This window comes from Platalea leucorodia, assembly GCF_965183815.1.
Source record: "Platalea leucorodia genome assembly, chromosome: 8".
In the NCBI taxonomy this organism is placed as follows: domain Eukaryota; kingdom Metazoa; phylum Chordata; class Aves; order Pelecaniformes; family Threskiornithidae; genus Platalea; species Platalea leucorodia.
The window spans coordinates 55,044,190-55,072,119 of record NC_138830.1 but is presented as its reverse complement, the minus strand read 5'-3'; the positions used below and the strand labels follow the sequence as shown (position 1 = coordinate 55,072,119).

General features: G+C 49.1%; 2 protein-coding genes across 4 annotated transcripts in view; one reads left to right on the top strand and one right to left on the bottom strand.

Annotated features, from left to right (window-relative positions):
- The window catches only part of KLHDC4 (kelch domain containing 4), a 28,479-nt gene extending 14,368 nt beyond the window's left edge, over positions 1–14,111 (top strand). For all 3 annotated transcript variants that reach the window (XM_082319295.1, XM_082319297.1, XM_082319296.1), the window contains 7 exons: positions 64–156; positions 1,046–1,205; positions 8,297–8,378; positions 10,417–10,625; positions 11,968–12,370; positions 13,084–13,200; positions 13,513–14,111. In XM_082319295.1, coding sequence (XP_082175421.1) covers positions 64–156; positions 1,046–1,205; positions 8,297–8,378; positions 10,417–10,625; positions 11,968–12,370; positions 13,084–13,200; positions 13,513–13,688 — 1,240 coding nt within the window. In that variant the 3' untranslated portion in view covers positions 13,689–14,111. The remainder of the gene's footprint in view (positions 1–63; positions 157–1,045; positions 1,206–8,296; positions 8,379–10,416; positions 10,626–11,967; positions 12,371–13,083; positions 13,201–13,512) is intronic.
- Positions 14,112–22,462: 8,351 nt separating this feature from the next.
- The window catches only part of JPH3 (junctophilin 3), a gene marked incomplete at both ends in the record, with an annotated part of 57,492 nt that continues 52,024 nt past the window's right edge, over positions 22,463–27,930 (bottom strand). The window contains one exon of the mRNA XM_082319176.1: positions 22,463–22,543. Within this exon, the coding sequence (XP_082175302.1) occupies positions 22,463–22,543 (81 nt within the window). The remainder of the gene's footprint in view (positions 22,544–27,930) is intronic.

Here is a 27,930-nt window from a genome sequence, read left to right as displayed (position 1 = left end):
ATGGACTGATACACTAACAGGAAAGGGAACTTTGCTGATAAGTGGAATTTCTTTGCATTTCAGGGCATCAGGAGGTCCCTCTGGACGAAGTGGACATCGAATGGTTGCTTGCAAAAGACAGCTGATCATCTTCGGAGGTTTCCATGAGAGTGCAAGGTGGGTTACTGCGGGATGGCTGGTGGTACTGCATCCTCTGTAAAAAATGACAACGGAATTTCTGCAGAAAGCTGGGCTTTATCCTCAGCGGTACTGTTACTGAACTAGACTTTTACGTTAGAAAGACAAGTGATCTTGATTTAAAGTCTTCGAGTGTTTGAGAAACCATTGCACCACTTAGCTAATAGCTGAAGTAGCTACTCATTCTTGTAGCTAAAACTCAACGCATCATGTTTGGCCTCTGAATCTTGTCAGAGAGCCTTCTCGTCCTAGAAACGTCTTCTCCAGTAGGCTCTCACATACTGCGTGAGGTCACAGCTACGCTGTCATGGGGACTGTGAAGAGAGCTGAGCTACATATTGTCTCAGAGACAGTAAGCAGCATGACCGCGGTCCCTGGGAGCACAGTGCAAGTGGCAAAGCCCACCCTAGATTTGCCGTGCAGAGCATTTTCCACTAGCGGTATGTGAGCTGGCTAGTAGAAACAGAACAGGGCATATGTGTATTTTTCCCACCCCTCTAGACAGACATAGGTCTAATCTGTTTTGATCTTTTGTGTTCTGGTTTAAGTTACCTTGGACTATGTTAACTGGAAAAAGAGTTGATGAAACCTCTGTTGTAGTAAGGAATGACATGGGTAAAAAAGAACCCAGAGAGGTCTTGCTTAAAGGAGCTTTGTCAAATGCGAACTGTTGCACTGAAATAGTAGCCTTCACCCGAACTAATCTTCTGTACGTTGCTATGGAAGGGAAAAGCCATAAATGCAAGGAGTTGAATAAGGTGTTGCACCTCTTCAGAGGTTCCTGGTGCTGTTCCTGAAGTGTTGTTTTATCCTGTCCTAAATGGTGACCATCACAAAAACCTGTGGTGTGCCAATTTGCTCTCCCTAGAGATTACATCTATTACAACGATGTGTATGCCTTCAACCTGGACTCCTTCACCTGGAGCAAGCTGGCTCCGTCGGGGATTGGGCCTGCTCCAAGATCCGGGTGTCAAATGGCTGCCACGCCTGAGGGCAGCATAATCATCTATGGAGGCTACTCCAAACAGGTAGGAGAGACTTTGTGGTAAGCCAGTGCAGTATTTCCTGGATTCTAAACAAAGTAGCTGATGGAAAAACTAAGGGGCTAAAGTGAAAACTAAAGTATTGCAAACTTAAGTTGCCTAAAAGTGGCCAATGTGATGGTCTTGACTTGTGTTGGCTCTGGATTTTTGTGTTTTGACTGCTTGGAGGGGACAGTGGGCTTAGAGCTTGGGGGAGCAAAACTGAGATCTCTGTACTGCTGCTTCCCTCTGCTCAGTTTCACAAGCCTCGTCTCCAGTGCAAGATTTGGTGATCTCATCACATAACCGCCTGCTGCTCTGACCTGACGATGTTTCCGCATGTCAGGCAGCTGCCAGATGTCCAAAAAACACTGGTAAGGAGGGCGCGTGTTAGCCTGTGGTTATGCCAGCTTGGAGTGAGTGTGCAGTTGTGCCCTTGGATTGTTCGTACGCAGGGTGGTTCAGGCTGCTGTGAATCAGTACTACTACCAAAAGAGGCGTCTTGTCCTCTAATGGTGCCTTTCTTCATGCAGTTGTGTGCTGATCGAGGAGCTGATCTTGGTTAAAATGAATTTTGTATTTTCCCTGCTAATCTAATCCAATATAAGGAGGTGATATCGTGGAGATAGGAATAAGTAACTGGGAGAAATGGCAATTTTGGCAACAATGATGGTTACTGCCGACTTAAAGCATTCTCAGGTAGTACTCGTCCGTATTCCAGCACTTGCAGGTTGAAAGCAGCAGTTGCCAGAGAACTTGTATGTTCTTGCATCAGTGAAAGGGTTAAGGGAGCGGCACTAGTTAGCAAACTCAATAAGCCAAAGATGACTTTTGATGAGCACCAGGCTTCCTCTGCTCTGCTTCTTGCTTTGTTAATCATGGTAATTTATACTGGATAGCCCTTCAGACCATATGTCCTCATTGACCAAGTATCCCTGTCTCCATGCTGGGCGGGAGGAAGTAAATATTTCATTGAGCAAAAGGCTCCTGCAAAAGCTTTTAATGTTGCGAATGCAGACAGAAGACCCGGATCCTGCTGCTACTGTCTCAGTGGAAAGGCATCGCTTCCAGCAGTGCGTCGCTGGGGGAGGAGGACGCGTTGTTCTTCTGATGTGAATAAATGAACAAAGAAGAAAAGCAGGGAAAGGGGAGAGAAGATAGTCTGTCCATATATTTAGAAGCATTTGTGCCTCCTCACGGCCTGCGCTTAGGGCTCTATCTCATCAGATGTGCGTTTGATTAAATAGCAGTAACAATACAGAGGCGTTTTCTACCCGAAAGGGCTTTGTCCTCTTCCATTCTCTGTCCTGCTTCCTCACTCCTGAGGGTGGGAAGGAAGCATGAGCCTGCATGCTATGCTAGATGTGGATCTCTCATGGCTACTGAAAGCAGCTGGGTTTCAAGCGCACACTGAGCCCCATGGAAATGTAAAAGTTGATGCATGTTTGCAGTTGGTTCTATTCCACTTCACGAGGGTGGTCTCTGTCGCACTGCTCTGGGTTGTTTTGAGCTAATAAAAATGAAGTAGAAGGGATGGGGGGATGCAAAGCTGCCCTCAGCCTTTATGCAGGGCACTGAGGATAAGAGCTGGGTGCAGTTCCTCTCCAGCTTGGAGAACGCCTTTTAGATTAAAACAACCACTCCTGTTATGAATCTACTTCCTTTGTAATGCAGAGAGCCAAGTCTGCTTCTCTTTGTGTGCCATTCCTAACGGAGACTTTGCTTGTGTATTCTGTAGCACAAGTGCATTTTCAGGCAGGGATGGTGCAGTGGAGCTACAAACTGACCAAAGCACTGGACAGAATTTTCTCTGCAGCTTTCTTGAGCTGCAAAGGCAACAAACCTTTAGCATGGTCCTGAAAATTTAATTCAGCAAGATTTAGCTCCTCTAGCAGAAACACAGCTTCATTAATGTGTGGCTATTTAATTCTCGTTGGGTCTTTGCTTGTAGCTGATTGTGGAGCTGAGTCTCTCTGGGTTTACTTTGAAGTGAAGAAAGTGTGTTTGGCTTGTGTACTCCTCCCAGAGTCTTTGGCTGGGGTACTCTTGGGAGAAATAAGAGTAGAAGGTGGAGGAAACAATGCTTAATGGGAGCTGGGCAGGCGCAGGAGAAGACCTGTTCCTTGTCTCCAATTAGAGAGGCAGATGCTACATTCAGGAGTGCTATGAAGACCTTTTTGGGCAAATGAAGACATTTTTGCATATGAACCCAGGCAGGTGTCCAAGCAAAGTGCCATTCACCAGGTCATGTAGAGACTTCTCTTGCAATAACAGGCAGGACTAAGTTGCAGACGTGCTGTAAAAAAGGTGCAGATTTGCGTGGATGCCTCCTGAGGCCAGAGCTGCTACCAAACGTGTATATGGTGTGAATTGGTTTGGAGGGAAGAGGAGTGGAAATCATAATAGCTCCTCTGTTTTAGTATCAGCATGATATGGCTGTCACATTGCTGGAGGAGAGTTGTGATGTGGCAAGGCTGCTTTCCTGCGATGGGCGGTTCTGATGCATTATATCCTGTGGTCCCCTTAGCCCTTGTAAATCTGCTTTGAAGTACTGTACCAAAATAGCTGTGCGGGGTGGTATAATGCACATTGCCTAGGGCAAAAAGAGATGTAAGCCCAGGAGATTCACGGTTATGGGTGGAATTGTAGGCATCTTCGTACCCAGCTGGCTGTTGGGGCTCTATAAAGCCTGAGCAACGCTATCAGCTTGCAGCCAGGGCTGTTCCCAGATCGAGTGATCGATCTGCCCGTCCTCAGTCTGATCAGCAGGCATCGTGAGCTGGGAAGGCAGAAGCAGAGAGATTTGGTCCCTGCTTTTATTTGCTGGACTTGCATGTAGAACTGAGCGTGGAGGGTCAGTTTTCAGTAATGTCCGTCAGTCCGGGCCGTGTTGCTGAATTCCCTTGATGTGACCTGAATAAGAAAGTCTTATTGGCTTGGGAAACAGAGGCTGAAAAGATCGAGTGACTTGTCTAAGGCACTCCAGTACTTGTGGACAGAGCCAGGACAAGAACCGTGGTACCCAGACATGCCTCTGCCTGTGCCAGCCACTAGATTTTGCTGTTCAAGTGGTAAACAAGCAGGACACAAATGGCGAAAAAGGAGCTTTACAACCCTGAGCGCGACTAACTTGAGATGTTGGTGCACAAATTGACAAAAGCGTGCCTGATATTTTAAGATGGCGCGATTCTTAGCACAGTGGTGTCCCTGTGTTCATCTGTTTCATCTTCGGCCTAGAAATGATAAAGGCAAGGGCTGTGATCCTTACAGAAGGTGATGTTCTGGATGTTCAGCTCCACCTAAAATGTACCTCAAAATCCTGCAAGGAGCTCAGACTTGCTCTCCTGCTGATCTTAAAGATGCCCTCGCCCGTTTCTCATGCTGGGGATGGGGCTTGCTGCAGCAAGCTGCATTTTTGGCTGTATAAAGCAATGAGACCTCTCTATTGCTAGGCAACGTGAGCGCACGGTGCCTGACTGGCACGGGGAATGCAGCCGGGAGGTGTCGGAGGCTAACACTGCTCTACCTCGCAGGTGCAAGCAGCCTACAAGCCATGGGAGGGCTGGCGTTACATGTGTGCAAGGCTTTTGGATGCCAAAGACGACTAGCGCGTGGGGTTTTTTGGGGGTTTGGGGTGGTTTTTTTTAGTGGCAAGCTTTGCAAAGCTGAATTGGATTCTGCTGGGAGATTGCTCGTGGCAGGGCTGAAGTGTTTGCCTGAATTGCGAGGTCTGGTGGGACTGGTTCCCTCTGTAATTCTACTTGCTAAGGGCTTCTGCTAATTGGATGTATTTTGCCGCTGTTGATCTTTATCAGACGTTTAGCACGTTATACACGGGGAACCCTGATTCCCCTTCTTCTCAAGAACAGCTCTCCATGCCTCAGTTTCCTTGCTCTTTGAAGGGGGATAAACAGGCATCTTGCTGTCTGTCAGTGGAGCTAGGGTTTTTTAGCTAATGCCTGTAAAGCTCTTGTAACTTGCTAATGTACCTGTATGTGCAGACAACAGGCTGTGGATATCCAAGCCAGTTTTGTGCTTGAAAGCAAACGCCTGAAACTTCAAGGCAAGAAGGACAGTGGGGGGGAACAGGAGCCTCTCGTGACGGATGGAGCGATTTGCTCAGGGCAAGCAGGTGTCCTGGGCGCAAGGGGATTGATCTCTCCGGTAGCGGTGTACGGCTTTGCCGGTGAAGTGTCTGCTTTTGAGTCAGCGTGAGTTGGGGAAAACAGGCATCTCTTTGACAACAAATAACTAACTCCCGCTCCACCTCATTGGGGTTTTCTCAGCCTGGGAAGCTTTGTCATGTTGCATACGCAGCGTGTTTACTACAGGGAGCCGTGTGGTTTTCAGGAGAAAAATAGTGCAGTTATTCTACGCAGCTTGTACGATAGTGAAGCCAACTGCTCTCTCAGTGTTTGTTATTTCCCCTCCTTTCATGCAAACGGTGCACATCTTGCTGTGCTCCTGCACCCTTCAGCCTGTGTGTCCGCTGCACGTACGAATGTGTACTCTGTCTAGCGTTTAAGGACAAACTGCAGTCTCCCTGGGACTGGGGAGGAAATAACCACCATTTCTGTTATCATTAGCAGACAGGCACTTCGCAGGCACTGGGAGGCACTTCAGTGGTATAAGGTGTGAAGGCTCCTGTCTCTCTCCTTCCCCGTCTGCTGCCCATCCATCCCTGCCAGCTCTTTGCTCAGGTGAGGCTTGGAAGGGTGTTTGATGAAGGTGAGGCACAGACTAAAAAGGCTGCTGTATCTCAGCTGTCCACAGCCTCCAGCTCGTTGGTGACTTGTGCTGCTCTAGACCTGTGCGACAGAGACAGCGAAGTGTGGCAGTGCCAGAGGATGGCACTTTCTCAGCACAGTGACTCACAGCCCTTTGAACTTGAGAGCTGCTGCTGTAGATGCCACAATACGTGCACCGCCAGGCTATGAATTGGTGTACTCGATGCTTAAGAGCACCTTTCCTAGAAGGTGTTTCTTTCCCTTCCTGCCCTGACAACTCTCTTTCAAGGGTCTGTTCAAAGTGGGCAGCTCCCAGCCCCTCCAACCATGTCTCCAACAGCAGAGCTCCTTGAGCTACGCCTCAGAACCCCTCACCAGGGCAAAAACTTGTTTTGCTTGTTTGCCATGTGCTGGAGAAGTGGCAGTGGCTGAAGGAGTCATCACTGTATAACCTCTTACTCAGAAAATAGGACTGTCACTGGTGCTTGTTCCTACAGGCTTCCTGTCCCTTGTGTGCCTGATGTTGCTCGAGGACAGTAGGTGGAATAGCGCAGTTGTTGACTTCATTGAAGTGGTTGCACAGAAGAGGATCTCTCCAGTGCAGACATCCTGTCTTGAAGAGTGTGTTTCTTTCTGTTCGCTAATGGGTATGCTTAGGTGCATGTGGAGGGCAAGAAGACACGTTAGCCACAGCTCCAAACTAACAAATTTCCCAAGACAGCCCTACAGGCATACCCTGGTCCTGAAGTTAACGGAAGCTTTCTTATTGCTGCACTGCGAGCAGAGTTCTCCGCTTTCCTCCAGCGCTTCATTATCGGCCTTCCCTGGGGCTTCTTGGCATCATCCAAGTTACAGCGTTGTTGTGCAATGCCTCAAACGCACTTTCCTCTCTTCTGCCTTTCTAAGAATTGAATACCATTCCTACGAATTGGATACCAGGCCATGCTGTAACAACACGGCATACCCTGCAAAACCAAAACCTGTCAAGTGCAAGGCACGGGGTTGGGCACAGATGCGCAGCAAGAACAGGACAGCACCGTGCTGTTGTGGACTCGGGTGCACCCAAGCCCTGCCCATCTTCCTGAGGACTGGACCCAACCCTCCCGGCTGCTGCTGGGATCCACTGCCTGCATCCTGGAAGCACTTACACAGCATAGTAATGTCATCGCCCCCAGGAGGAAGGGGATTACAAGGAAGTAGGAGCTCTACATGAAGGATGGGTGGATAATGACATTATTAAAAGACCTCCTACAGTGGTGTTGCATAGTGCTGCTTTCAAATGCTGCATGTTGCTATGAGCGCTGAAGTACAGGGGCCTACAGAGAAAGGAGCAAGGGAAAATCATATTTAAAAAGATGCATTTAATTGCCTCAACTGAGACTTGATCCTGCTCTTGCTGGTGTCTTGCTGTTGCCTCTAGTAGGGGTGGAAGTGATGCTTCTGTTCTGTTTCTGTTTAGGAGAAAAAAAACTGTTGCTTAAGGCTCTGTGGGGCCCCAAATGCTAAAAACGACAGCTGCAGTTGGGCTGTGGTGTAGAGAGAGCTGTCACCTCTGCTTCTCTTGTAGTGGGATGGAGATGGGGGGGTGGCAGGGACTGAAAGTCTGTGTGCTAGTCACAGATCTGTACTTAAACTTGGGCCTTGCAAATGATACAGCACAGACGCTCTGAGCTTCTGCTCAACATTCAAGGGCAGAATCCCAGAGGGCCTTGCAAACCCCCTGGAAAGTTGTCATGTGCCACTTTGGAGTGGGTATCTGCTCTCTTTTACAGCTAGAGAAGCAGAGGCACAGATGTTAAATTAGTCCCTTGAGACTGGGAGCACCTGATAGTGTCTGTGGCAAAGTAAAAGGCAGGACCTTGGGTCTCCTATTTCCTTGGTGCTGCCCATCCTTCTCTGCAAAACAATAAATTTTAATCCCTTGTAACAATTTATTTCTCTTCTCTGGGTGCCAAAATTCCTGCCTTTGCACTGCATCCCGTAGTCTTCATACAGCCCCACGAGTCCCAGGATCTGTGTTGGAGCCTGGAGAGCCCTGCCTGGTTGTCACAGCCAGAAGTTGGTTGTGGCTCATCCCAGGAGGTAGCCCTGGTTTGAACACTGTGGTTGCGAGCTGCCTGATGCTCCAAGAGCCACAGCGTAGCTGCCTCTGGGGCTTCTCCTTGCCCCAGTCACCGTGTTCGCATTTTCAGCGCAGGAATGTACAGATTCAGGCTGTGATTAGGCTTATCTGGGGGGTGGCGAGTTCAGAATGGCAGATACCACCGTGCTGGCCTGGGGGACTTTCTAGGCCTTGAAGAGCTGGAGCTCCTATGTTTTGAGTCACTGAAACTGTTTCACTGAGCATCCCTGTCTTTCCCTTCTCTGCAGAGAATTAAGAAAGATGTTGACAAAGGCACCCTGCATACAGATATGTTCCTGCTGAAGACTGAAGGTGCAGGCAAGGAGGAAGGTAAGCTACTGCTGCAGCTAGGAGAGCTGTGCTGGAAGTGATGCTGCAGGACTGTGAATGCAAATCCTCTCTCTTCCTTTGAATAACAGACCAAAAAACCCCAAGCCTAGAACCAAATTTCCCTTTTAATGAAAAGCACTATGCCCCAGTGTTTGCTTTGGGGCTAAACACGGCAGATGAGTTGATTTAAATATTTTTTCTTCCCAGGAGTAGCTAAGTGCATTTGTGTACTGTGACTCTAGCTTAAAAAGGAAAGGGCTGGGGTGAAGGAAACAGCAGCTGCAGAGGGATATTGGAGGAATTATATTCTCCTTTTTTGTTTATGTGTGCTGGAGAAGGAAGACGGCCATCACACGTGCAGGCAGAATTCCTTACTGCTGCGCTCTGCAGAGGGAAATGGGACGTAGGCGCTTGTTGCTGCAGCAGACTGTAGGCCACACAGCAGTTCTGTCCCCTTCTCCCACTCCATTTTACAGCCTGAAAAGATGAGGCTGTGTCTGCTTCGCTGAGCAAAGCTTTTGCTGGTTAGCCAAAGGCTGTAAGGAGTCATGGTTCTCAGCTCCGGGTGACTCGATTTCGGAGCTCACGTAAATGGTAGCTCTGACACAGTGCAACACTGGGGGATTGGAGCTGGTTGAGAAGCTTCTGTGAAGAACTGGCAGAGCTCTGGAGGAAGGTTGGGGTATACTTTTTGTCAGAGAATCATTTCTAGCTCACAGCATCGTCTATGTTGACACCTCCCAGTTGGTCCTGGAATAGTCTGAGATGGAGTGGAGGGTCTCCGGGCTCCTTGCATAACTATGTGAGAAGCTCTGGCCTGCACAGGCAGCTTCAGGAAAAACTACAAGAAAAGTTATTTTAGGGATTTTTTTGGTTTGTATGTGGGAGGGGATTAAAACAACATTTTGAAATTCCTGTTCTCTGGGACATTTTGATCACTGCTCTTCTGTTTCACAACAGAAAATCTTTGGGATTTCAGAATTCTCCACACTGGAAATTCCTGTTTTGACAAACTCTCTTTGGTAGTGGTGTCTCACTTACTCTTAAGAGAGAAGATTGGGGGGTGATCTCATTATATTACCTAGTGCAGGGTTATTATCAAGAGTGGTTTTTGGTTGGTTGATTGTTTTATCTGTGAATGTCCCCAGAAATAGGAATTCCATCACTTCCCTTAGGAGAGAGTGTGTTTTGTCCTTGGCTCAGGGAATGGGACAATCTTCTTTGAGCTGAATTTCTAAAATGTTAAAATTGTGATTGATTTCTTGAAACCTGACCGTCTTAAAGTGGGATTTGGGGAGGAGGGTTGGTCACATGCATTGTCTGGATTCCAGACCCTGCTTGCATTATGTCCTATTTATAGTTTATTTTGTTGAAATTGTGGTTCCTTCGGAAACACAGTGCCTAGCCAGCGCATATGCTTCTCCCAGCCTGCATTTTAGGGATTTGCTCTAAATCCAGAGTAGAAGGGATTGGAGCGAAAGCGGAGGGTTTAGAGCACAAGCTTTCTCCCACTGCTGAGCCCCTTTTTAAAGTGTGGTTGGGTCTCCTTCCAACGAACTGTACTTATTCCTGGGGTTAAGGCAGTGGTGCAAGTTGGTAGATAAGGTGCTGTAGTAGAAGGGTCCTGTGGAGAGAACTGACGTAGGGTAGGCTCCATGGGATATCCGAGGTGCGTTTGCTTGGTACTCGAAGGCTATATATAATCAGTCCTTGGTTGAACTCCACCCTCCTCTAAAGGTATATACACCTTTCAAGAGGCTCCTTGCCCCAGAAAGCACACCCTGAAGATAGCTCTCCACATTTGCTTTTATTGAAGACACAAGGGCTTTCTACGGGTAGAAGGCATGTGCTGCGTGATTGAAGTGGAAATGCAAGTGGTTCTGATTAACGTTGTTGTTGAAGGCGCACTCTGCAGTTCTGAGAATGTCCAAAATGGGTCCTTGAGTTACTTGCTGGAGTACTGAAGGGCCTTGGAAGATAAGAAAATGATCAGGCTTCTCCTTTGCTGATGCTCATGTTTGCTTTTATCCATTACCAGACAAGTGGGCATGGAGTCGGCTCAACCCGTCCGGAGTGAAACCCACTCCCAGGTCTGGCTTCTCCGTGGCAATTGGTCCCAATAACCGCTCCCTTCTGTTTGGAGGTGTGCATGATGAAGAAGAGGAAGAGAGCATTGAAGGGGACTTCTTCAATGATATTTATTTCTATGACATCGGGAAAAACCGCTGGTTTCCTGGACAGCTAAAGGTTTTGTTTTAAAAATAACACAGATACATTCAGTTCATTCTCCTTGATCATCTGACACATGTCCTTTGGGCCTTTTTTGGCCTCATACAGGTTTCTCACAGTGTAGAGCAAGCCTCTGTCTCTAATAACTCAGGATGCTCCAGAAGCTGAGCCACCAGGAGTAGCTGCTGCTTTGCCCTGTGGCCCACTGATTGTGAAGAGGGAGAGAGGCTGTAGAAACGTAGCTGGGGATGTGCAACTCTAGCAGGTTTTTGCTACCAGACCAACTGAATTCTCTAACTTTATGCCACCCTTCTTGTTCCCTGCCACGTAGCTTCTTGTGCTTTCCATGCCCTGCTTCCAGTGTGATGCAGACTGTCACCCTTCTGGGGACAGAGGAAGGCTGTGAGCCCTGATGGCTGGGCACAAAGTCAGAGTGGTTCAGGAGGCAATCCCCCTCCTCCTGGAGTCAGGCTGTATGTGTCCCCTTGTTGTGTAACGCAGAATGAAACAAAGCAGCATGAAAACATAGTTATGGTGTTTTACTGGAGGTCAGATGTACAAGTCTGACATGAGATAGTTCAGTACAAGCTACTGTGAAAAGATCTTGTGTTGCATTGGGATCAAAAAACCTCCCTCTTTTCCCCAGCGCTGATGAGCTACTAGAAGAGATGAAGTATTAACCTTGGCTCGTAATAACTTCAGAAGTGTGGCCCTCAGCTCAGATCTTTGATTTTGTTTGAACTACTCTTAAGGGGGAAGTGAGGTGCAAATAGTTGAACTTCCTTCTTTCCACCCCCATTGTTTTTGGCTTTGTTCTCAAAAAGGAGAAGTCAATCACATAATAACAGGCAAACATGCACTCAGATGTTTGCTTCTGCCTTCCTAGCTGACTGTTTTCCAGCCCTTCATACAGTATTTCGAAGACCTGGAGTGCTTCCTGGTAATGCACTGTAATTTAGCACCCAGCAATTGTTTTGATTTCACAAAATGGTGGGTTATTTTCTCTTGCTCCTGTCACAGACTAGTGGACTCTGTGTGTGTTTGCGTGCATCCGCAAGATAGAGCGCAAAAGAGCTGTTTTCTGGCTCTTCAGCGCGTGCTGCCATTAATAGAGGAAGCAACTCCACTCCATGGATTCTCCAGGAGTTTCGTTGCTTCTTGTTTTATGGCTGGTAGAAGTTCGTGCTGAGTGGGAGGTTGCACCTATCACTTGAGACTTAGGATTGTAGTGAAAAAATAATTGAATTTCCCCCCCCTCCCTCCCAGCAGCATCCACAGTATTTGTATTAACTGCTGTACATGCTAGTAGGTGCACACAATTCACATGCAGTCTCCTTCTCTTCCTTGTTCCTGTTAACAGGGACCAAAATCAGAGAAGAGGAAGCGAAGACGTGGCAGACAAGCTGAGGCAGAGGGTGCTGGAGATGAGGAGGTGGAGAAGCAACCTCCACAAGGCCCGGTGGAGATAATCAAAGAGGTGGTGGCAGAAGATGGGACTGTCATGACAATCAAGCAGGTGATCTCTGGACCTGCAGAAGAGAAGGAAAGGTCTGAATCGGAGGAGGAAGAGGAAGATGGAGCCTTGGGCCAGCAAGTGGAGCCATGCCCACGTTCAAATGCCATGCTGGCGGTGAAGCATGGAGTTCTCTATGTGTATGGGGGAATGTTTGAGGTGGGCGATCGCCAGTTCACCCTCAGTGACCTCTACAGCATCGACCTACACAAGATGGAAGAATGGAAGGTGCTAGTGGAGATGGATCCAAGTAAGCTCTGAGGGTGGGATCTCTCTCTCTGCCTTTAGTATAGCAACATTAGACTAGGGGAAAAGAAAAAAAAACAACTACCATGGAGCTTCCTCAAGGTGGTGATGATGGTCAGTTCCCTGAATTCCTAGCTACATGGTCATTACATGAGTGTTCAGTAGTGTTGAAGAAAGCATTACCTGAGAGATGTCAGTGAAGACAGATTTGATGGATTTTCTACGTGTTATTAAAAGAAACTGTGGGTCTACCTTAGGACAACATCTCTCCGAGGGTAGTGGCTAAGTGATTCAGCCCAGGCCATGTGCTAGGCACTGCAGAGACATTAAAAGAGGGTGCCCCTGCCCTGGAAGCTCACAGTCTGCATGTGCGTAATGGGCAAAGGGCAGAAAGGAAAGAGTCTTGCTCATGATCGCACAGCTGTGAAGCGCTAGGGAGGAGAGCTAGGGTTAGTTAGTGCTAGGGAGCACTAACCAGCTTTCCTTCCACAGCTGTTCTGTGCTGTTCACTTCTTCCTGACTGTTTCATCTTTACCCACTGCTCCCCATCAGAGCCAGGCCCCGTACCGTGGGTGGATCTGCGAGGGCAGCGAATACAGCAGGGCTTTTAAGGAGCCCATATGTCTTACCTTGCTCTGGCATCCTCCATGACAGTTCTGGGTGTAGGAGTGGGAAACAGCTTGTTATTTATTTCTGCTATTTTCTTTCTCATCAAAGAAGCACAAGAATGGCTGGAGGAGTCGGAATCGGATGAAGAGGATGATGATGTGGAAGGTGCAGAGGGAGGGGAAGAGGAAGAGGAGAGCTCTGAAGAGGAGAGTGAAGATGAGGGAGGTAATGATGAAGATGAATGTTGTCTTCATACTAATATAAAGTGGGGTTTAGTACAATACCTGCTGGTTCCGCTGCCGGCCTGGAAGGCCTCGCTGGCATCCAGGTGAGTCTTCCAGCAAAAGCAAAGTTTTCATAGTACACTGCTCTCAGAGTAGAGGAGAAATTTCATTGGTTACTGCTAGGTTTGTAGGCTACTACATTTAAACACATTAGCTGACGGGTAGTCTTGGCCGGGTTGACACATGGAAGAGCAGATTTCCTTCATTAGCTGTTTGTGACCTCTCTTTCTGTCTTCCTCCCATTGTGTGCTAGGAGAGGAGCAACACCCGTCTGTTCAACCTGATGAGAAGCACGCAGACTATCTATCCCGGACGGAGCAGTATTGGATTAAACTAGCCCGCAGCAACATGGGCCCGGATGCCAAGGAGAAGAAGGTGGTAAAAGTGGCACATGCCATGGCAAAGACTTTCTACGAAGATTCAGTCTAGGTGTTGTTGAGGCTGTTCCACGAGTGAAGAAACACGCTGGGAGCAGTGCTTAGCCCCACTGAACTCAGCCTGGTGTGCCGGGCGGTCAGCGTGTCCGGAGAGGTCCTGGCACTCCAGCTTTTGCCTACTCTGAGTGCCTCTGGGCTGACCAGTCTCAGCATGCCTACTCGAGTAATGCTCTGGCTATGCTCTTATTTCCCTGGAGGTTGTGGGGAGGGTCTTCAGGAACGGGATTGCTGTCCAAGGACTTGTTCTGCTGCGGCTGGCGTATACAATACTGTCATATTTTTATTCAAAAGTTGTTTTGAGTCTGTCAAGACAAGCTGCACATCGCAATGGTTCACTGGTCCCAAATTCCCTACCATGACTAGGGGCAGAACGTGTCTCCAAGGGTTTCTACAATAAATTTATTTGGTTACATCATCTCGGTTTTTGTCAATTAATCCCATCCTAACTTTTCTGCTTCTTTTTCTCCTGCTGTGGAAGAGGGATCGCTGTTCCCGCTGTGAAACATGCAGGTGGTGGTCGCAAGATGCACCAGCAGCCCTGAGGTGTGGCTGCACTGCCTGGAGAAACCTGGGAATCCTTTCATACCTTATCTGTAGGGAAACCACTGTAACCCCCGGTGCATATTAACAGTAGAAGTCTCTTCCTTTTTAATGGTAGCTGTAGCAGGTTTTGCCTTTGCTTGGGGAATCTCCCGGTTCAGTTTCTGACGCGTTGGCCAAGAAAGCAGTCGTCCTACAGGGGAACTCTTTATGACCAGTGAAATGTCCTGCCTTGAGACCTGATGGTGTGTTGAGGGCAGGAGGGAGTGGGCTGACACTCTCAAAGGATGTTTTTTGTTTTCCCCCTGCTTCCTGACTCAGCCCCTCTCCTCAAGGCATCGCTTTCTCTCCAGCAGAGCAGTGCTGTGGTCCATAGGGACAACAGATGGGATACCAGGGTGTCTGTTGCAGCAAACAAGTGATGACTTGAGTTGACACCAGAAGGCAGGGGCTGTCCTTGTGCAGCGAAATCCAAGGTGCCGTGGGTATTGTTTTGGCAGGGGCGTCACCGGGGACCCAGCGCTCAGGAGAGCAGTGCTAGGTTCCGCAAGGCTAATTAGAATGTAATAAAGATTAAATAGAGCAGGCTGCCAATGTGATTTAATTGTCAAGATAAAGACGTGTTTGATAGAGAGGTACCTTCCGTGCAAAATAACAGGCAAGAGGTGAAAACAAACCATTTATTGATAACCTAGGAAAGAATCCATAGCGCTTGCTTGGCTAACGGCATCAGTTGCCCTGTTGTCCTTTCACTTGGGTTAGGTTACAATACCTTGATCCCGTCGACATTGGATCCTTTGTGGGTGTACGATGTCCATGGCTTTCTGTGCAAGGTTTTGGGGAATCTGCCACTGAGTTGCATTTGCTTTTTTTTTTGTTGTTGTTTTAATTATTATTTTCATTTTTATCATTTTTGTTTGAAAAATAGTGGTTTTAAAATCACAGCCTCTGTGCACAGGACTCCATTCCAAAGGCCCAACCAGACAGGGGAAAACACACTTTTTTGCCAGAGGTACTTTATCATTTTTTTGCCTTTTCAAATACAGATATACACCCTGAAAGAACTTTTCCCCTGAGCTGAAGCCGAGTCGCGGCAGTGCCAAGGGTGAAGGCTAGTTTTGTACAGTGCTGCTGCAGCCGCAGGAAAAGCTTCTCCCTCCGCCTTCTCCGGCAGAGAGACTGCTGGATGAGGGAACTAGATGCATCATGAGCTGGAGCGTGTGCAACAATAATCAGGTTTTTCCTTTCATCTTTTCCTCAAGGGCTCTGGAACGTAGTCCTAGTTGTGCTCTGTGCCAAGCTAAGGATGACTGGAGAAGGCATAGACTGGAAGAGACGCGCTTCCAAGGAACCTGTGAGTCAGGATGGGCCAACCGTCCTGCTCCTGCGGGCAGCACAGCAGCGCGTTCGTGCGGCCTCCCTCGCGGAGCTGAGGGAGAGGAGGCTTCGGGGGTGGCTTGCAGGGGAGATGTTGGCTTCCCAGGGCCGTCGTTGCTCTGCGGTGAGGTTGGGCTGACCTGGGCACGCAGCGTGGCTCCGTTCCTCCCAGAGCTAGGGTTTTGGATGAGCCAGCACAGGCTGCGGCTGATCGTACGGCTTGGTTCGGCAGGCTCTGGTGGCCGTCCTTAGGTTGTGTGATGAGAGGATGCTGCCATGGCATTCAGGCCTGGCCTGGAAATTGAGGCTTAGTTGTCAGCTCTGACAGCTCTGTAACTGGAAGAGCCTGCATGGGGACTGAAACCAACACAGCGTCCATTCTCACTGGAGCATTTGCAGCCGTCGGACTTGAGACAGAAATTCAACTCTGGTGCATCTGCAGCCGATGCTCAGCAGAATGACCACGACAAACGCAGCACTCCCTTGAGCCCTGCAGCCAGCGACAGCCGAAGGTCTGTCCGGACGCTCTGGCCCATCTCTTCCTGGTGTAATTGTGGGAGCCTTGGAAGCTATCACGTGTTGGTTGAGCAAATGAAACCTCTGAGAAAAGGTAAAACTTGTCACCTAGGCAGGGATGACTGATTTGTTACTACTACATTAAGTGCCTACAGAGGAGGTCAGAGAGTGATGGGCTCTGCCATGGTCTTAAGAAATGCAAACTACGATAGTTTGATATCAAACTGTAATGGTACCTTGCTCCTCTGAGCATTGGCTGAAGGTCCCCTGAAGCCTGCTCAGGGTTGCTGGATCAGATATCTGGTCATTTTTCTTGTATTGGGTCCCAAAGTACCTTAAAGAGGAAGGTAAGGTAAGAAAACAGCAGGCAGACACGCATCGGTGAAGTGGCTTGCCTAAAATGATACGCAAGAGGACCGGGGCTAGAACTTGGTGGAAAACTAGGAACCAAGAAACGCCAGCAGTGTCTGTCGTAAGAGCAGTTATTCTTGTCTGACGTGCACAAAGAACAGCATGTACCTTTTTTAATGTATGAACGCCCAGGTAAAATTCAGTTATTCCTTCGGCATCCACCAGACCATTGCTTTTGCCCATCTCATTGTAAAGGGATGAACGTATAAACATTTACATAGGAGAAAGAGACCTCAATTTATTATTATATCTGGAAACAATCAAGCTGTTGGGGTTTTTTTCAGCTAAAAGACAAAGCTGAAAGTAACTTTTTTGTTTTTTTTTACTCACTCCTTGAGGAAAATGTATTCAGTAATCCCTTTTCTTTTGGGCCACACACGTCCTGTAATTGCACTGTAAGTAACACAGCGAAATGGGATTTTTCTATTCCGTTTACATGCACAGCTAGGAAGGGAAAAAGCGAATAAAGGAGCGTGCCAGCTGAAGTGCATTTTACTTTAGGGGTTGCACAAAAAAGACCCCAGTAGAAGGTTAGTGGTTTCATGTCTGGCTATGGAGACAAACCAGTCCTAAAGTCAGGCCTGTCACGCTCCGCGCACGCTGGGCCGATCTCGTCCTTCCTCATTCCTCTTGGAGAGAATCTGGGTTCATTCACCGTCTGGTACCGGCAAAACTTCTGCTTTCTTGCTCCAGCAACGCCATGGGGGGGGCCAAGCAGTAGTAAACAGCCCTGAGCATTTTGTGTCCGTCAGCAAGACGGAAAGGCTGAAGACACACGGGTTCTTAGAAATGCAGGTCTCTGAGGGATGGGGGAGTGGGAATGGGAACGTATCAAATGCTTTAGCTTCTGCTGGGAAACAGCTGTTGGCCCAACAGCTGGAGCGTCCCTCGTCGCTAACCCGCGGTGACTTAACATTACAGACGAACAAGAGCTTTGAAACATGCTCCGCGCTGAAGGGGTTGGGGATTGCAGGAGTCCCGCTTGCAGGAGTCGTTCGCACAGCAATCCCTTCCAACAAGACCAAACGCCTGATACCAAAACGCGGCTGCTGCTGGGGTGGGGGCGGCTGCTCTTACGGAGGAGGTAAGGAGTTGGATGCTGGTGTTCTTACCGTGTTAAAACAAGGGAGTCTGCAAGAGAGCCTGAGCCTTGCTAGACTATCAATGCTGTTAATAGTGTACCCAAACTGGGGATAAAAGGATAAAATAGGCAGACGATAAGGATTGTGAGTCTCCTAGATAGCAGCGGAGCGGAGCGAATAACACCTGTGCGTGAATGTGAGTCTCTCTAAAGTTTATCTTCCATTGCCACCCCCAGCTGGGGAACGTGCAACCCACCACAGCATTTCTAAGCCAGCCATCCCACAACTGCTTTTGGACGACGCTCAGCAGCTCTCAACATCTAGAAAGTGGCATTTCCTTTAACGGTATGGAGCACGACTTCCGAGATGCCTCGGATGAAGGGACGCAGCTCACGATGTATCCGAGTTCCGTGTTCAGCCCTCTGGGCACTGATTAGTCGCTGTGGGGGGGTCATTCCCTGTTGAAACTCCCTGGCTTGGCATGGTAATTAGGCGATTACGCATACCCTGGAAAAACAGGTTGGTGGTAGCGCTGAAACTAAGTGCCCGTGGGTTAATATTAGTCGAAACAGATCAATAAAAGGAACTCACGAGCTTGAAATGCCTCCGCGGGAAGCATAGTCCCGGCGGATCTGTTATTCAAAGGCGTGTATCTAGTGCTCGCTGTCCTCAGAGCTGTCTTCAGCAATGGTTCGAGCCGTGGGCTCAGCGCAGAGCTGGTCAGGGAGCCTTGCCGTGAAGGTCAGTGATGGACATCAACGTGACTGATGCCATTCCGTTAGGGGCTGTGTGAGGAGCTGACCCGTTTCCCTACACCAGGCAGACTCGCCACCCTGTCGAGAGCCTGCAGAGCCCATCTTCGGGGTGAACGATTCACCCGCGTGAGCAAAGCTGCGCAGCACGGGCAGGAGACCCAGGCCGGCCTCTGCTCTTTTCTGCTTCAGCACAAATCTCTGGAGCCAACCTCACCCTATGACAGTTTTAAAAAATTCCTACTCTTCCATCTTCCCTTAACTTGCCAAAGCCTGTCAGGACATCTAATTAGGACGAGAGGGAACAGCCTCAAGCTGCGCCAGGGCAGGTTTAGGTTGGGTATTAGGAAAAACTTCTTCATGGAAAGGGCTGTCGGGCCCTGGCCCAGGCTGCCCAGGGAAGTGGCTGAGTCTCCATCCCTGGAGGTATTTAAAAGACGGGTGGACGTGGTGCTCAAGGACATGGTTTGGTGGTGGACTTGGCAGTGATAGGTTAATGGTTGGACTTGATGATCTTAAGGGTCTTTTCCAACCTTAACGATTCTATGATAATTAGTCCTTGGGTTTCAATTAGGCCCTTCATCATCAAAATGACATTATTTTTCCTCTCACCCCTCCCCTTCTGTTGCAGTCTGGATTTTTTTTTTTTTCCCCAGCAGTACTTCATAACTCCACACAAGGTAAAGAGATGCTGCAACATCAGTATCTCTGAAAGATCAGGCCCTGGAGAGTCCCAGCGCGCTCGGAGAATCTAGGTCCCGGGTCCAAGCAAACCAGACGCCAGATGGGCTGGTGAGAAGCTGACGTGGCACGAGCGGGCGGAGGGCTTTTGTATTCCTTCCTTCTTGCCTTCCCCAAAGACGCGGTGTCAAACCAGCCCGTGGCTCACACAGGTGGGGTCCGGCCGGAGGACCTGGCCGTCCCCGGGGAGGGATAGGGGCCTTTTTCCCAATGCTTTGGGTGCCACGGCGGGAGGTGGGCTGGTTCCTTGAGCCCCAGCCCCTCCTTGTCTTTCAGGTGCTGCTTGTTCCACCGTAGGAACATAAAAATAGCATTGGAGCCTAAAAAAAAAATGATATAAACCTTCAGCTGTTCGCATACATCTGTCAGCGTGGACATAAAACAGCAGGTATGGACAATTTACGGAGATTTATGTGCCACGATGACAGACGTTTTAACGTGCCTTAGGTAGATAGGCCTGAATCCAGGGCTCATAAGCCAGGGAAATATCCTGAATTACCTCTCTCTCCGGGCTACTTCTCGAGAATATTTCTGGCCTTGGGCAAAAATGAAAAGCCCAGAACTAAGACAAATTGCTCGGCTCCCCATGATTAATAAAGGAATCGTTATTTTTAAACATGTGGTTTGGGAGCCAATTAATATTAGTCTTCGGCTATCTTTCATACTGAACAAACCTCAGCTCGACTGAGGCTTTATCCCGTGGAACAGAGGTGAAAAATCCGAGTTGCGTTTGTGTCTGTACATAACCGCTGGTACATGGGCAAGAGCGGGAGTAACTAGTCGGTCACCAGTGTGAAAAAGCTAGTCATGAAATCACTAGTACTTCTATTTGATTGATAACAAGAGGCATTTTTGTGCTGGTTTATGTATCTCTAAATGTCGTACTGTGTTTGCACGTAGCTGTTTAACCTGCTCCTGGCGGGACCTTTGTGTCATGCGCTTGAATGTACAGAAAAAGTCCCCGAGGGTCTTTACAAGGAGCTGCAACCAGAATTACAAAACACACGGATGAGTTCCTGGGGCTGCAATCGCAATATGTCGTGATTTGGTTCTTTTGGAGTATGCAGCAAGCGTTCAAGAGCAAAAAAAAAAGAGGACTAAGGACCCAAAAGGAAAAAACAAAAAAGAAAAGAAAAAAAGGAAGAGGTACGAAGATGATGGACAGTGGAAAATGAAATACAAAAGTTACTGGGGCCTGGCTGCCTGTGGTTATCGTTGACCCTGTCCCCCCATAGCCCTGTGCCTGAGAAGGGAAAGGAAGAAAAAGAGGAAGAAAAACTGCGACAGGAGGGAATAAGACCATGTAAGGAGAAGAACTGAATTTAACTGGCACATGCTCTAATCCTTAGTTTATTTCTGGTTAAAAATATAGCAATCCAGTGCAGTGTAATAAGAAATCTGCTGAAAAGGTAGCAGAGAAACAGCTAAAACAGAAGCAAAGCAAAGCTGAGTCCGCAAGTCAGGGCTGTACCCAACCACTCCGTATGTGAAATGCCGAGGAAGATGGTTTTTTCCCTCCTTCCCCCCGCCAAATCTACCTGTGTAGGGGTTCCCTCCCGCCCTCGGGTCGCTGCCGCGCTCGCACCCCTTCTCCCGCCGCACGGAGCTGCGGGGGGTAGAACCGAGGGTGGAATTTGGTCCCTGGGCGTACCAAATCCCAAACAAACCATTCGAACCGGATCTGGTGGTGGCGGATCGCCGGCAAGGCCGATCTCCGCAGCGGGGAAAGACGGCGTGGGGAGGGGAAGAAAGGGTACAGTCGTTTTTTGAAAGGCGAGGGGACGTCAGCCATGTCCGAGCAATTGAGCTAAGACCACGCTCTTGTGATGGGGACCATGACAGCTCAGAACAGGGATACGGCATCTTTAATGAGTATGCATATTATCAGTGGGGACAGGGGAGGGGAGAAAATCAAGGCAGGCATATTACAAAGATGGTATAAACAAATTAAGTGACATAGAAAAAAAAAAAAAAGAAAAGAATACATCCTTAGAGGCTGCCATTGCCAATGATGTTTGTTTTTTTGTTTTTCTTTTTTTTTTCTTTTTTTTTTTTTTTTTTTTTTTTACAGGGACATGTTGGAAGCTGGAATATACATCCTGCATTACAAAGTGCAAAATACTACATGCTCAGAGCCCAAGCATGATGTCTGAAACAGTCCACAGCAAGATGTAAGAGACAAACCCACCACCCTCTCCCTCCTCTCTGGGACATGCTCCAGTGCTCCTCCCCAGATGCCTTTGAAAAACAGTTTTATCTTATTTTGCTTTATTTTGTTTTATTGTATCCTAAGTGGACCAGAACGGAGCCCCCTCTCCCCAGCACCTCCCCGCCAGTCTGCTCCCCGGCACCTCTGCGCACGCCTGTGTTTGGGATGGGATGCTCAAGTAAGGCTGCTCCTCGCGTCCTGGCGAGCACGGCACGATGACCAGCAGCTACCCAGTTTGTGTTGCTGAAGGTGCTTGCGTGTTTTTTTTTGGGGAGGGGGGAATGCGGGTACGCATTTTTAACCCAGGAGAAACTGGCTGTGAATTAAAAGTAGCGCTGGGTGGTTTTCCAGCCTTGCCGTGGGGGGGGAGCAGCCTGGGGAAGAGGAGTGAAGGCAGGAGGGTGGTGGGGCTGCTGCTCACACCTTGTGTTCCCTATTCCCCCCCCCCCCCGCCCCAAGAAATTTAGCTAAGCACCAATTGCTGCTTTGTTTTAAAAACAAATAACAAAATGGGGCCCGTCGCCCTTCTCCCGTCTTTCACGTCTAGGCAGGGCTCACGCCTTCCCCGTGCTCCTTCTCACGGCAACGGTTCTCCATGTGCCAAGGGAGAAGGAAGAAAAGCCCGATTTTGCTTTTCTCTCCCATTTACTTCATCATTAAAGCTGTTGTGGATTTCCCTGGGAAACTCAGCCTGGAGCATCCCAGGACCCGTACATACTTCAAACAAAATCTCCCCACGGTCCCCTCATCTAGTCTCCATTTTGGGGGTCATTACTGTTGTCACGAATATATTTTTTGGGGGTGAGGGGAAGGGAAAATGAGGTTTTATTTTGTTGGGATTCCTTCTCATCCTTTCCAGTGTTGGGGGGGCAGAGTGTTGATAGCATTTTGCCATGCCACACAGCATAGTGTTATACAAGCAAAGAATTTTGGCTAAAATCCAAAAAACATTACCCAGGAAAAAAGGCAAACTGTGAGTGAGACTCGATCGTTTGTTGTTCTTCTGTGAAAAGACTTGGAAATTGTCGTAGGACAGTTCGAGTTATGATTTTTCCCTTTTTGTTGTTGTTGTTTGGTTTGGTTTTTTTCCCCCATTCATACATGTAACTGTTATTTTTGCAAACAAGACAGTCTTGAATTAGATGAAAAAGTTAATAAACAAAATGGCGACTCCAATATTTAGTAAGATCACCATGACTACCAGGATGGGAGCTGAGCCCTGGAAGAGAAAGAGAAGGAGAGGAGTTAGAAGGCGCGCTGGAAGGCTGCCTGAGGTTGCCTCGTAGCAGGGGTCGGGCGCTGCGCTGGGGCCGGGATGCTGCGGGCAGGGGGGTCTGCAGGCGAGCGGACCCCAAACGGCCGATTGACACCCTCCGGCAAAGGATCCCAAAGTGCCTGGTAACCCTCGTGGAAATTTTGCAGGCTGCTGCCTTAGGAGGGAGGTGTAAATGAAGATCTCGCCCCTGGAGGTGAGCAAACAGCAGAAGCAGGGACCAAAGCATTGCTTCCCTCACTGTGACAACCAACAGGGCACCCCCAGGCCTTTCGTCTGAGCGCAACGTCCTCCTGAGGCAGCCCCCGGAGTCCGCAGAAGCAGACAAAATCCCTCTCCTGTTTCACCAAGAGAACTGAAGCGGGCTCTGCCAGCAGCCCCTTTGCTCCCTCCCCACGCCGACCCATCGCCCAAGGCATTCCCGGGGCCCGCAGCATCCCTGGCAGCGCTGTCCCTCTCCTCCCCGGGTGAGAGCAAAGCTGCTGGCCGCCTGCTTTTCTGAGCCGCTTCAACACTTAACTTTCCACCCATTTGCCTCAATAGCCACGTACACCTGCAAGTCTCGGGGCAGGCTCTGTTTACTGTCACGCATTAGCACAAATGGCATCTAAGTCCCAGTGTGAGCTCCGGACCCAGCGTCTGCCAAGCACCTCCGGCCCCATCCATTAGGACAGCAGTTGCTCGTGGACTCCCCCATGTCGTGCACATAGGAAATCTGGCCTTAAAAGAATAACTAAAATGGGTTGCTTACCCGAGGTGGTCAATGAAAAGGAAAAAAAAAAAAAAAAAAAGATGATATTGGATTGTATAATTGTTTGGGGGTGGTTTGGAGAAGTCGTCAAAGGACATTTTCCAATAAACATGATTGCTTCTACAGGTATCCTGATCACGGCAAAAGTCAGGCCAGCATACAGCAGTTTAGGTTAAGACAACATTTTGGGAAAGCTCTAATAACCTTTCCTGAGGTGGACACGGACCAAACGAAGCTCCTGGGGACGAGGTGGGAGCCATCGCAGCAACCCGCGCGCCAGCTGGCCCCTGCCCGCCGGCCTGACGCGCACCCCAGAAGCACCCATTACTTTCCACCGCGCGTAAAGGCAGCCCAAACAACTCGTGTTGGACCCGATGAGGATGTGGCTGTCGGACCCTATTAGCATCCCGGGAATGATGGGAAGAGACCGCTCAGCATCAGGACTGCAGACAACCCTCCAACGCATCTTTCTGCAGAACACCGGTCAGAAAAACATCCACCCTGCCACCTCGTCCCTGCCATGAAACATTTGCTGTCCTAAAGTGTTAACGTGGCTGGCATCGGGGTGAGCAAGCGTGTGTGCAGGTAGGTGGTAGCTATTTCTCGGAGTAGCTGGTATCCTTGTCTATTCTTGCTGCAACGGAGCTGTGCCAGCTTTAATCGCCCGGAATGGTATAAATGCTTTTCTCCGGGCTCCTGTCCTCGTCACGAAGCTCCTGTGGCTGTCGGGTTGGCATGGGGCAGGGGCGGGCGCCCTTTCTGAGCAAGTCCTTGTACCACTTTGCAGGGCTGCTGGGAGGAAAAAAAAAAAAGCAAAAAAGCTCCTTGCTGGCCAGAGATCGTTTCTCTCTTCTGAGCAGGCTGATTCAGTTCGCATTTGGGAGTGGGTGGGAGCGAGGATGCTGGAGCTTGCTGGAAAGGCATATTTGTAGCTTAGCAACAGGGTCAAAGGAAGCCAACCAAACGGAGGGATTGCGGAGAGCCTCTCCTGGCAGCCAGGTATCCACGCCTGACTGCTTCCAGCAAATCTCTCCGCCTGCACCACGCAAAGCCTTTCAAAGGCAGAAACCACCCCCCTGTTGCCATTCCTCTCCCCCCAGCCCTGCCGCTGCCAAGCACTGCGATGCGGTGTGTTATTTACATTTGGGGGGTTTAGCTTCATTTCAAAAGATTATTGGGTTTTACGATTTTTTGAGCTGGTGTTAATATAATAACAGATTGCAAGTGATTATCACTGTCATTGTTTCTGTTGGCAGGGCACCACAGAGACACAAAATGCATTTGGTTCCCTCCACCTCGCAGCCAGGGGAGGACTTAACTGCTCCCGCACGCACTTGCGTTAGCCTTGGCCCACTCGCCGTTTGATCTCCCCCGCCAAAGAGGCAGCCACCATTTCTGCCTCTGCTCAGACTGCTAGATCATTGCGATACCGTGAAGGAGGCAAAGTTGTACATGAGCTGACATGAGCCTGGGATAATCTGGGGGCTGCTTTCTTCTCCCTGATGAAAAGCACAGAGCAGGACCGGCTGCCTCTTAATTCCCTGGTGTTTGAGCTTTACGCTCACAAACACGGACGCTTTGGGATGGACCTGTTGGACTGACCAAAATCACAACGCTTTGGTACTCGTGTTCAGAGGATGCTGATGCGTCCCGGGAGGGAGCACGCCCTTCGTTTATACACCGGTACATCAAAGTCATGCCCTCATCTAGAAAAACGGGGAGATTCAACAAACTAAGCGAGATGCAACCGCCCGCTTGCCCCAGCGGCCACTGGATGCCCATGCACGAATGTTTTGCTCAGCTCCCCGGTTCAGTCTGCACCTATTTGCATCTCGCGTCCTCTGTTCAATGCAGAGGCAGGAGAAAATGCTTGCTTTGCCACTGCATGTGCGGGGTCTTCTGCATTTGCCAGCAAAAGCATGCCAGAAATAGGATGACCTGGGAGGGGACGGGTCTCTGCAAACTGAGCAGCTCAAATCTGACTGCCTGACAACCTACAAATTCTGCTTCTTTTTACAGTTCCCTCTTTTTAACACCCTCTTGCCCGTGCTGACTCCAACGAGGGCTCGCCACGCAGCGATTGCAGGTATGGCTGCTCCCCGCGGTGAGACGCCGGCGCATCTTAGCAAGGGCTGGAGGCCTGCCTGTGGCAGCTGGCGGGTAAGCAGCTTTGCGACTCCGAGGCTTCTGTTTTAGCTCCAATTACGAATCCTGCTGTACTTCTAAATGCTTATGTCTGGCTTATTTCTAACTTGTAAGGTCTTTGTGCCTTAACCTCTGCTCAGACGGAGCGCGTGCCCTTCTCCCCTTTGATGGCAAGGATGTCCTGGGATACGTGTCATCTGTTTCTAAGAAGTGATTCCTGCTCAGTGCCCAGGCAGAAGATGAATCACTTCTAGGTTTGTGCTTCGGAAGAGACGTTTTGCTGAGCCCAGCCTGGCAATAGGTCAGTGAACTCCCTTTTACCGCAGCCACAGCCAGCGTTTCAGAACCAGCAGCTTTTACAACTCTTCACGCCGCACGCTAGCCCTCTGTCGCGAGCTACCCGCATTTAGAAAGAAGAGCACCAGCCCTTGATTTGCAGCTTTGCATGTTGCTTTAGTACCTCGGTGGTGCTTTATCTCATCTTCCGCCTTCTTGAGATTTAGAAAAGCCCAAAGAAATCCCAGAGGCCGGCGGTGTAACGGGCTCTGGGGTGCGAGAAAGCCAGAGGTCGAGCTGATTTTCCGAGCCTGGGGTTTGTGTGTCACAGGCAGCAAGCAGCCTGCAAAGCTTTTTTATCTTTTTTTTTTTTTTTTTTTTTAAAAAGCTACAACACTCTCTTTAGCCCCGAAATAGTAGTGCTAAAGCAGGCCGTCAGGAACTGCAGAGATTTGTTTAAACTACCCTGCCTGTCTTTCAGGAGACGGGGCTCCGCTGCGAAACGCCGTCCTGCCTCCCAGCACAGCGCCTGCAAGTCCAGAACCTCCTTTACTGGGAAGCAGACGCCGGTTGGCAGCGTCCTCTCACCCAATTTTAGCTGTCTAAATGTTAGACATCTAGGCTGCGCTAACCATCTAGGCTGTCTGTAGACCAAGTGACGTGAGACGAATTCCACCCAGAACGGTTACCAGCCTGGCTCCAGGAAAGGAAAAATTAAATCAAGCTCTGGTGCGCCTAAGCATCACCCAGCATACTGGGTGGTGGCAAATCTCATCGGCGAAACGAGGCAGCTCTGGGGCTGGGATTTTTTATTTTTATTTTTTATAATAAGATCCCTGGGCTCCTTCATATGAGGAGGGAAACACCTGCCAAGGATGGGCAACGTACACCCGTATCAGCTGCTTCTGTATAAACAGGGATAGGCTCCGAGGACTTTTAAGATTTCCTCCAAAGTTTAGAGAGCTGGAACATAGACCCAAACCCATGGAAACACTAAAACGTGAATAAACCCTTGTTATGGCACAGGGGTAATAACCGTAATCGTAGCTGGAGAAGTAACGAGTGAAGGTTTCTTCCAGCCTGTGGGTTTCGGCACACTGCAGCCGGGCACCACCATTTCTGCCCCTCCGCCTTGTTTGTTTTTATCCTTTAACCGTTGTGTAGCAACTCAAGAGTCTTACTGGGAATACAAGGGACAGCTGGTTTACAAATACAATTGTAGCATAATTAATTAAGCATTAACAATCCATTATTATCTGTTATCGCAGGGTACAAGCTCCGTCTCTCTGCCATGGAAACCATAGTGCAGGTTACCTAGGAATCCCTCTGGGATCTATTAAGTGTAATTACTAAGGACTTGGATCAGCAAAAAATATATATGCGTTGTTTTCCAGCCTCAGCACTGCGGAAAGTGCTGAAAACTTAGCAGCTCCATGACATTTGTGCTGAATTGTCACATAATTGCCAGGAACGGGCTGCTGCGAAACGGTTAAGGAGCATTTCACCAAAGAACCATAAGGGATTCGCTTTGCTTTCTCCGGCGGATTGCAGCATCTCCTGTGACTTGGGGAAGGGAGCCCAGGAGATGCCCAAGGGGTCCGTGTAAGAGGAACGGGCACTCGGCACCAGCGAGCATCTGAGTGGGGTGGTGTGGAAAAACCCGCTTCTGCCCCAAAGATGCAAGCGGCTAAAGTGAAGGCAGGGATTTATCCTGAGATGGTGTCCCGTAACGAACTGTTTTGTCGCCTCTGGTTCAGTCCTCACGTTACAGGTGCCTGCGTAGCCGGGAGCGAGCTGCGCGTTTGGAGCTCTATGTCTGTTTTTAAGATTTTTGGTTCCCGTGCAGTCAAAAGCTGGCGTTTGACCCCACCTTATTCAAAGCTAGAAGAAGATGTGGAGTTGGGCTCAAAACCCTAAAATGAATCCGGGATGACAGGAGCAAAGTCAGCGCGGTGATCTCTTCAGGTACATCAAAGGGGCCCTGAGATTAAAAGGGTTTTAAAAGGACACTGTCAAGCTAAGCATCACGTTTCTCTCTGAACATTATTTACCTCGTGTTGTTACAAGTAATGCCTGCGATGTCTGTACATGAAAGAGATTAGAGGAAGAGCAGTTTCCGATTATTATTTGTTTTAAAAAGAAACGACCCCCAAACCATTTG